Source organism: Tripterygium wilfordii, chromosome 14, assembly GCF_013401445.1.
Source record: "Tripterygium wilfordii isolate XIE 37 chromosome 14, ASM1340144v1, whole genome shotgun sequence".
Lineage (NCBI taxonomy): Eukaryota > Viridiplantae > Streptophyta > Magnoliopsida > Celastrales > Celastraceae > Tripterygium > Tripterygium wilfordii.
Window position 1 is genome coordinate 9,116,515 of NC_052245.1, and position 10,450 is coordinate 9,126,964.

General features: G+C 33.7%; 1 protein-coding gene across 5 annotated transcripts; it reads right to left on the minus strand.

Moving 5' to 3' along the window:
* Nucleotides 1–749: 749 nt before the first annotated feature.
* On the minus strand, nt 750–9,934 carry LOC120014582 (methyl-CpG-binding domain-containing protein 6-like). Of its 5 annotated transcripts, none has more exons than XM_038866573.1 (6): nt 9,920–9,934; nt 9,040–9,323; nt 6,291–6,435; nt 3,670–4,059; nt 1,551–1,637; nt 750–1,064 (listed from the first exon to the last, which is right to left on the minus strand). In XM_038866573.1, exons 4-6 carry the CDS (start codon nt 3,961–3,963, stop codon nt 1,026–1,028), a joined length of 420 nt encoding a protein of 139 aa, XP_038722501.1. In that variant the 5' UTR covers nt 3,964–4,059; nt 6,291–6,435; nt 9,040–9,323; nt 9,920–9,934; the 3' UTR covers nt 750–1,025. The 5 variants fall into 5 exon arrangements, with proteins under 5 accessions (XP_038722501.1, XP_038722500.1, XP_038722498.1 ...); XM_038866572.1 differs by lacking the exon at nt 9,920–9,934 and having other exon boundaries at nt 3,670–4,101; nt 6,291–6,430; nt 9,040–9,145; nt 9,282–9,329; XM_038866570.1 differs by lacking the exon at nt 9,920–9,934 and having other exon boundaries at nt 3,670–4,101; nt 9,040–9,145; nt 9,282–9,329.
* Between the last annotated feature and the right edge of the window lie 516 nt (nt 9,935–10,450).

Consider the following 10,450-nt stretch of genomic DNA (forward strand, 5'->3'; position numbering starts at 1 on the left):
GATAAAAATCTTTTTAAAATCTAACAAATAAAACTCAAAAAAAAAGAAAAGAAATCTTACCCTTGCATCGCACGGGATTACAATTTCCCTATGATAGCATTTAAAACTTGAGCAAAGAAATTGAAAAAAAAAATTATAAAATATAACATCAAAAACTCAAAAAAAATGAATCTTACCCGTAATGCACATGATTATTTTTTCCATATCACAGTGTGTAAAACTTGTGAAAGAAGTCGAAAAAAAATTAAATATAACATGTAAAAAGCCTAACAAATAAAACTCAATAAAAGATGCGCGGAAAAAAAGATACTCACGCATCGCACGGGATTCCAACTAACAAATATTAATGTCACTGCACAATCAATAATTAAAAAAAAAAAAAAACCAAAGCTTTTGATCATCCCTTTGTTTTAAAGAAAAACATCATTTAGAAGAAAATCATAACGGAAGCCTTCTGTTTCAATGAGTTTCCTTCCACATATTTGCATAAGCATATATTAACTAACTTGCTATTTTCCAAACCATCTTCAAGGAAACTATAGATATTTCAAAAACTTGATTTTCTTCAACCCAGAGAGAGCTTAAAGAGAGAGCTTAAATCTACTCAAACAATCGAAGATATACCCAAAAAGTGCGTACGCACCATTAAAAGGATGCAGCTCCTTTCATATAAATGAGCCTAGCAGATTCTGCTATATTTCTTTGCAGCAGTCCAAATAAACTGCAAAGACAGTAGAGAACACAATAACTTGCAACAGGATATCTTAAATTGGGTGTCCTGTAAATAAATAGCAGACCGGGTAATTGCAAAAACCCTCACGTTCCATGTTCACAACATCACAAACTTCAACGTCACTTTATTTTAGGCAGAATCTTAAACAAAACGAAGAACGTCAAAACAGTCATAGCAACAATCGCAGGATAGTTTTGAAGCATAAATAATACGCAAAACATATGAAGAACAAAAGTTCAATACAGCAGACAACATGCAGCATCTTAGTCTTCTGTTGTTTCCAGATGATGTTCTAGCCTGAAAGAGTTGTATACTCCATTTCACTGTTGGCCTGCAAAACCATGAATAGAAGCATAAGAAGAAAGGAATGCACGTAAATTTTGATATGCCATTTGATGAAAATCACATATATAGTAAAAAAATAAAATTATTGCTTTAAACTAACAGTAATACAACCAGAAAACTATGTACAGACTAATACATATAAGGAGGATAGCAAAGTGTCACTTTGTCGTTAGCATTAACCGTGGAAATATTCCTTTATGCATGGTACAAAAATGTAGCTTTAATACAATGCGTAGGAGGAAATGTCATACATTATTAAAGAAAAGATTAAATTTCCTTTTTAATGCAAAAGAAACTTTATTTGAGGCCAACAAGAAGGTGAAGCCCAAAAAACACAGATAAAAAGAACAAAAGAAACAGAAGTCCAGAAACAAATTCCAATAAATAATTAAAGCGAGTCTAATTGATATTGGAATTTGTTGCCAAGTAGGTAGTTAAAAAAAAAGGCTTCTTTTTCTTTTCCCTTTTTTACCTGGTTAGCGTCGGCTGTAGTTCTCCGAAGGTAATCTTCGACTTCCTTTTTAGAACGAAACTTTTTTCCATCTGGACGTACGTAATACTGCAGAGCTCAAGAATTAACTAACTAATTAGTAGTCTCCACCACCATGCGCAATTTATAAAGATACGAAATGACATTTGAAATCCTAAATGAAACATCTATAAAACAATATGTAACCAAACACCATAACCAGCAGTATCGTATCAACTAGTGCATTCGACTGTATCAAAAAAAATTGAGCTCAACCCCTCCCAAAAGCAATAATAATCAGTGAATGAAAGTAATGTTGAAGTTTCAAGACAAAAGCTCGATTTCTGACATTGGTTTTTTATTTTTTTAATTCTTGACATTCATTTTTGGTGTCTTATAGCTAAAACAGTGCTAAGCATTGCAGAGCAGACAATATGGCGCTGCTCCAAAACCCTTATTATAAAGCATCAGGAATTCCTAAATTTACTAAAGAAACATTCAAAAGATATTTATTGAAGATCTAAAATAGTCTTTGCTAAAGATCACTTGTGGTCTAGGGGTGCTTTGCTCCACATCACTTACACGGAGTACAAGGTTTGATTCTCTGCTCCCCCCAAGGAAAAATATTAAAGAAAAAACAGCGCTTATTTCTAAAGCACTAGGGAAAATAACTACATGACTTATAGAGAAAAAACAATGCCTAATTTCTAAAGCACCAGCCAGCAACCTTATTTACTGCATCACTAGAAAATGCTTGTTATAAGTGCTGATAAATAACTTTGTTCAGGGCACTTTTAATAGATATCTATCCAAGATATATCAGCGCAAGTATATAAAGATTCAGCTCAGTGTTGTCAAAGCACACGCTTCAAAGAAGCGAAGCGCAAAATTCGTAAATTATGTAATAAATTCAATAATTATAACAAATTATAAATATTTCAGCATACAAACAAATTCAAGCTAAATTAAGCAATCATAATAAGAAATTCCACAGAAAATACTATAATAAAGGAACTAGTTCACAAGCTACAACACAAAACAAAGCTAACAAACACACATATTAGAGTTAATTAAACATAAAGTCACAAGTTGACAACAAAAACTTAATTAAACAACTCCTAGTTGCCATCACTCACCCTCAACATCCTTAATCTTCCACGGGGTCATCAACTCATCATTCAAACCCCTCTACATCAGACTAATCACCTTCATCATAATTGTATCCACCAATATATTCATCCTCTTCGGTGTCCTCAACATCAAACTATTCTTGGTCTTCTTATTTTTTCTTTGATAACTAAGAATTGCATTAAAAGCCAAAAAACTGTACAAATACAAGGTGCATACCCCAAGATAAGCAAGCTGATACCAGTCCAAGAAACCTTACTCCACCTAAAGGACAAGGCACAAACTAGAGGCTAGCAAAAACTCCAAAAATGGAACAAAAGACATTATTAAAAATTGCTGCAAAGAAGTGGATACATGCAGCACCCAAAACCCGAAAAAACAACACTGCAACTGCAAAAAACCGGCACAAGAAACTCCAAAAAACCAGAAGAAGCACAAGCGACACCACTTAGACATCAAACTCTTCCTCTTCAATTTGCACCACTCCATACCTAGAAGCATTTGATTGCTTTGTAGCATTTGCTTGTTGTGTAGTGTTCACTCTTGCTTTCCCAGCTCCCGATGCTTGTTATACAACATCCCACGTCAAACTTGATTTAGTTGTACTTCAACATTATGTCACTCCAAACAAGTTGAGGTTTTTGTCACTTATTATGATGCCCGTATGATAAGCTTTCATTGAGGGAGCTTTAGAAAGTAATTTATCAAAGATTACAGGCCAATGACTTAAATAGCATCACTTCAGTAAAGCGCCGGAATACCTCCGTTTTCCTTTTTCTATATTTTTTTTCTTTTTCTAGATTTGGCAAAAGATAATATCAGGAATATGAAAGTTTTGAAAATAAAATTAAATGGAAATACATAACAATAAGCTAGATAATAACAAAAAGGAGAATCAATCAAGACTTTCAAACAATATTCATTGACAATAGCAGATCCAGTGTTTGAATGACCAAACCCTATATCTAAATAAAAAACAAAAAACTCAATTTACCTTATCAACATGGCCTGCACTGCTACCATTCTGCCTTGTCTTTGTCATAATACGCCAACCTTCTGGCAGCCAAGGAGGGCGTTGATTAGTTTCTGGTCGGCGTCCACGACGATTGCGTCTTAGTTGCGGCTCAGATGTGCCTTCGATAACATCTGAAAGTTGGGGTCTCACTGGGCCATTAATTAGCTCACGATCCTGTTGACTGGAAGCCTCGTCGCCCCTTTGTAAATCCACTATTTGTAATGACTCTTGGAAAGAGCTCATCTGATCTTGCAACAGTTGTGGACCAGGCATCTCCTCATTGCCATTCAAAATTAGGGTTTCCAGCCCTACAGGGCCACGAATTGAATCAAAATTTTGTTCTTCAACAATGGCCTCATTACCCCCTTGCTGCATTGATGGCAATGAATTTTGATGAGAGCTCAGCAGATCCTGCAATTCTCTATAAGATGTTATGTCCACCACCAAGAAAAATATTATTTCGGCACCAGATGTAAAAATTTCTTTCAGTAAATTTGGTGGTGTTCGGTCATCAAGGATATATCTTATTTCTTCTGAAAGATCATAATCCATTCTCTATTACCACAGTGAGAAAGTGAAATAGAATGAGAATTTCTTTCTGGTTACTTTTGAGTGGGGGAGTGAGTTTGAGGGATATAAACTTATGTGAAGAAGGTCAGGCTTGAGAGATGGAGGGGATAGAGATTATCTCAGCCAGGGGATATAAATTACCTACCATATATTCCTTATGGTATATATTTCTATACACATATGCATGGCCTTTGGTTATAAAAGGAAAAATTTTTCCAGTAGGGTATATGCTATCAACAGTGGTGATATTCGTGAATATGATGAAATAAAGCAAGTCATTAATGAGCTTACCTTATATTTCTTTAGCTATAAAGGTAACGGAAAAATCACCATAAAATGCAAGAAAATAAATTTATTGCACCTAAAAAACTATCAAATTTTCCTGCACCTAACCTTTTGGAGTCAAAAGCATAAATCAAAGCAAAATCATGGGCTACTAATAGGCACACAATATTTTTCTCTCAATTTTTTATTTATTTATTGTCATATTAGTAACTTTAGCATGTTCAGTTACTGCATGATCATAGTACAAAGATATCATGGATATGAAATCTAAAAAATAACAGAGAAATATTTGTTTACACCTAAGCAGAACTAGTAACAAATTGATTAGAGGTTGCCATAAAAGACGACATCTTCTTCATCAATTCCTAGAAACTTATCGGATTTTATTAGGAAAAAATAAAGTACCATGCATGTACCAAAAAACTTGGGTATCATTTGCAAATCCATAACTTCACAAGTTAAAAAACCGTTACAGTGTGGAAAACAATGATTTGCTTCTTTGCACAGGATGCCTTAATCCAAGTAGTTCATTTTTTTGTTTCAACAAAGAATAAGTGACCTGAGTTGCACAACTATCTCCAAAATTTTTTATTATTTATGGCACCGTATAAACAATCTGAAACTCACGTAGCAATTCATGTGCGTATAGTGATGAGTTTTCAACATCGAAACAGCATTGAAATAGAAATTCATATGATTGCATTGACTCCGCAATTACAACTGCAACTTTAGAAATGCAATTTTGTCAAGAATATGATATATAGTTTTTAGCTGCATGGGAGATAACTGGCATATGCTGAAGAAGATTTGATGGGGTCGATAATGAAGATCTTTTGGAACAACAACTTTAAACTACGAGGCAACACCGGGAAACATTTATAATTGAATTTGTTTTTGTCAAAGTAACTAAGTTTTTTAGTTGTAATATCTAATTGAGAATTATATTAAGTTCATATGTTATTTTTAATGTTCTATTTTTCTTATTAACCAATTTGTTTTTGCCCTTTACAGTTGTCTCTTTCTGAATCTTTAGATGCATACATAGACTATTTTCATGGTTCCTGAGAGTATTAAGTTAGGATTAAGTCTTTGAATCTTCTTTAATTAATTAGATTATTAAAGAACAAATCTAGCTAGAAGTCTAATTTATTTATTGGTATGGAAATCCATGTTCCATTGCACTCTTATCACATTCTATATGCTGTTAGCCCGTTACAAGAAGTTAGGTTTTGAGTGTGAGTTTTTTGCATGGTACAGCACAAGTATAGACACAAATGTCTATAAAGTGAGCTTGAAAGTTATATTTTAACCTTTGAAGAAAATAGTATTATCAAATGTCTATGAAGTAAACTTGAACTAGAAACAAAGAATGGCTGAAAGGTGTCTCCACAAAAACTACTTCTTGAATCTCAGAGCAGAAAATCTATAACTATGATGGACTGCTCCCTGGTTAAATATATATGGGATGGCTGGAACTGGACCGAGAAGACAACATACTGTGATTTCCTTTTCAAATAGTGAAAAAGTACCAAGAAATGTCATAAATAATTCGGAAAGTCAGAGAGCTTTATCAACCCACTAAATATCAGAAAAAGAAAATTCATACAACAAGATCTTTTTTCCCCATCAAGTTCTTCAAATTTAGATTCTTGCAATTATATATGTACCAATCTAGGATGCTATATATGCATAGGGATCTCGCCAGCCACATATGCTTACTTGATATCAAGTCGAGATTAAATTACCTTAATAAAGTGAAGGCACCAATGCAAATTTGAAACTCCACCAACCAGTGAAGCCAATTAGTCATTTGATTCCACAAGCTTGCTGCCTTTGCTTTACCTTTTCTGTCTGACTCCTTCTCGCAGTACTTTCACCACCTTCACTGTTCTGCAACACAATATTTAATTAATCAATGGTAGAAATATCACTAATCGTACACAAACACACCAATATAATGAGCACGTATCACATTTACATGACAGTAGCACTCTCTCAATGGTATGAAACTTCCAAGAGATTCTTGTCAAAGACTAATTTGGTAATATATATATATAGCAAGATGATAATGCAAACAAGAAAGAATCTCACATACGCCCATATTACAGGCATCCCATTTTTTACACTAACACGAGACATTCTTTATGTGTTTTGCTGTGGGGTCCACATGGTTTGGGCTCCACATAAAGAGTGAAAAACACTGTATGTTACGGGCGTGAATATGAGATCAACTCTCATTCAAACAATGAACAGTAATCTAGATGCCAAAATCCGTATTATGAAGTATTCTGTGATTACCTAGGCATGCATACCAGAAACTAGTACGGCAGGGTAAAGTGAATAGTCCGGGTATCATAGATAAAATCTAATTTTTGTGCCAAATTTAATAACTGATGGGCTCACTTAGGGTCCATTTGGAACTCCGTATGATATAGTATAATATTGTTGCATTGTATAAGTTAATGTATTACTTAATCTTATCTAGTGTTTCGAAAGAATATGGTATTAAGCATGTATATAATATATTTTTTATACAATACAATGTTTGGTTTGTTATTAAATAACAACTATTTTTAAACCATTTTATTCTTATTAGTGTTTTTATACTAATTTAATCATCAAAAATCACCAAATCTCGTCCTTACATAATATCATTACAAATAACGTTATACATATAAAGCTTATCAATGTCCACCTAATATATTTTCTCTTCGTGTATATAAAGTGAGGGTGATGTTGTCTTTTGCGCTTTATCGGGTTACCTCTTACTTAAACGCTCCATATAAAGTAAAAACGTATTGGAAGTATTTTTATATTAGACGGCCTGCACCATGAGTCTTATTTTGCATAAAGTTATACTATCTTGAGTTTTTAAAAACTACCAAACACTTATAATATCATTGAAGGATAATTTTATATTATACAGAGTCTTATCCTCTGCTCCAAACGAACAATTAAGTTTTAAGAGTCCAATACCTCAGCCCAAAGGAAAAAGCCCATGCCAAGTCAAACCCTAAGCTGCTAAATAGGATGAGACAGCGAGATTGGGAAGTCAATTGATGGTGGCTTGATGTTGTCGTCGTTGCTTGTGGCTTGATCGAGATCGAAATAGAATAAGTCCTTCGCTTTCACTAATCTTGAACGAGATCGAATCGACGGTAGGGAGATTGAATCGACAATGATATCTCTTGATATTTTCCCTCCTATCTGTCGTTTGATTATCACAAAGTGTTTCATGAAGGCAAAATTATATCAATAGCACTGGTTCAGGTTTGTTTTGCCTAGGTCGTGGTTCAAGTATGTTCTACATTTGTTGATAATCATGATGATATTGCCTCAAGGAGTGATGCAATTGAAAAATGTAGACGAAGATAGAGAAGAAAATGTGAATATGGATGAGAAAGATGACGGGAATGATGGTGATGTGAGTGTTGACGATGGATGGATGTTAATCTTGAAGATTTGAACTAGTTTAGTAGTTTGCATTTTGGTTGTTGGAACATGGGATTGAGCTAGTTTTCTTATTTTGCATGTTTGGTTGTTGGAACATGGTTATGTATGACATATTTTAATTGTTATTGCATTATGTGTTATGTTATTGCCGAAACATGTCTTGGTATTGAGAATTATTCTTAATTTTTTTACCTAGTATGTACAATCTTACCATTTTACAGTTTCAATTTTGAACCCCTACTCCGATTTCCAATTCGATTTTACAATTTAATACTATCATGGTTGCAGGGGTGCAAGCAACCCTAAAGGTCATAAGTTCAATTCCTAACACACCCTCTCCACATATTATGTGGGAGTAAGGTCTGCATACATCCTACCTACCCTGACCCCCCGCCCACTACAAGAGCCTTGTGAAGTGAACAGGAGTTGTTTACCTACCAAAGAATAATAGATGTCGTATTAGGACATATCTCAGTAATTCATCTAACTTCCAAAATAACTTAAGTAGTGGATTTGAGAGAGCCTCAATAATAATGCTACAAACACATCACATTTTTGCCATAGATAGCACACAGCTTCCATTGGTAAGGTACTATGACAAAAGGCTATTATGTATTATTAATCCCTCTATATGTGTGTGTGCACATTCTCACACAAGTGTGGCCACATACCAATGCCAAAAATTATGCTTGGATGATATTATTAAATCTAGACAAACAAGAGTGTGAAAGTACTAAAATCAATACTACTAGCATTGATCATCTTTACTAATATAGGATTCGGGATTCCATGACTCTTTTCTTCTTAAATGATAGTAGATTTGGACCCTGGAAAGCTCAACATTATCAAGTTCGATTATTCTGCATTGATACAACCATCTTAAAGTAAGTAGCTCACAATTAAGAGTAGCAACTCGCAATTAGGGATTAAAGATATATACATGGAAAATCATTATAAATGGTGAGAACAAAAAAAGAACTCAGCTAACATTAAAGCAAGCAAGCAATTAATTAGAATAACAAAAAGAAACATGTGTCATACCTTTGCTTTCTCTCCCTAAAGCTGAACTTTTTCCTCACATTCATTGCCTTTCTTGCAGCATGTGTCTTTTTGATAGCCTTCATTTCAAATTTCTTATCTCCTAAGCCTTCATTTTTGTAAGAAAAATGATATACCCGCGCGATTTTTTTTTTCATGTCACGTGTAAAACTTGAGAAAGAAGTTGAAAAAAATTAAATATAAAATTCATCTAAGAAAATAACAAATAAAAAGCAAAAACATACCCACGCATCGCGCAGGATTCCGACTGGTATATATTTACGACACTGCACCATCAATTGAAAAAAAAAAACACTTCTGATCATCCCTTTGTTTTAAAGAAAAACATCATTTAGAAGAAAATCATAATTTTCTGCCTTTTGTTTCAACGAGTTTCCTTCTACATATTTGCATAAACATATATTAAATAACTTACTATTTTCCAAAACGTCTTCAAGGAAAATATAGATATTTCAAAAACTTGATTTTCTTCAACACAGAGCTTAAATCTACTCAAAACAATCGAAGATATACCCAAAAAATGCGTACACACCATTAAAAGGATGCAGACCATTTCATAAAAAATGAGCCTAGCAGATTCTGCTATATTTACAGCAGTCCAAATAAAGTGCAAAGATAGTAGAAAACACAATAACTTGCAACAGGATGTCTTAAATTGGGTGTCCGGTAAATAAATAGCAGAACCGGTAATTGCAAAAACCCTCACATTCCATGTTCACAACATCACAAACTTGAACGTCACCTTTTATTTTAGGCATAATCTTAAACAAAACGAAGAACGTCAAAACAGTCAGAGCAACAATCGCAGGATAGTTTTGAAACATAAATAACGCAGAACATATGAAGAACAGAAGTTCAATACAGCAGACATCATGCAGCATGTTAGTCTTCTGTTGTTTCCAGATAATGTTCTAGCCTGAAAGAGTTGTACACTCAATTCATTGTTGGCCCTGCAAAACCAGGAATAGAAGCATAAGAAGAAAGGAATGCACGTAAATTTTGATATGCCGTTTGATGAAAATCAGATATATAGTAAAAAAAATAAAATTATTGTTTTAAACTAACAGTAATACAACCAGAAAACTATGCAAAGAGTAATACATGTAAGGAAGATAGCAAAGAGTCACTTCGTCGTTAGCATTAACCGTGGAAATATTCCTTTATGCATGGTACAAAAATGTAGTTTAAATACAATGCAAAGGAAATGTTAGACATTATTAAAGAAAAGATTAAATTTCCTTTTTAATGCAAAAGAAACTTTATTCGAGGCCACCAAGAAGGTCAAGCCCATAGAAACAGATAAAAAGAACAAAAGAAACAAAAGTCCAGAAACAAAGTCCAACAACTAATTAAAGCGAATCTAATTGATCTTGGAATTTGTTGCCAAGTAGGT

What these genes read in the sequence shown, in the direction of transcription:
- LOC120014582 (XM_038866572.1), bottom strand. Translation starts at nt 4,065, where the DNA reads ATGCAGCAAGGGGGTAATGAGGCCATTGTTGAAGAACAAAATTTTGAT. An exon ending in GTGCAGGCCATGTTGATAAG is followed by an intron (nt 1,638 to 3,669) that starts GTAAATTGAGTT and finishes TGAGCTCTGCAG; the next exon opens with TATTACGTACGTCCAGATGG. An exon ending in CTACAGCCGACGCTAACCAG is followed by an intron (nt 1,065 to 1,550) that starts GTAAAAAAGGGA and finishes ATGGTTTTGCAG; the next exon opens with GCCAACAGTGAAATGGAGTA.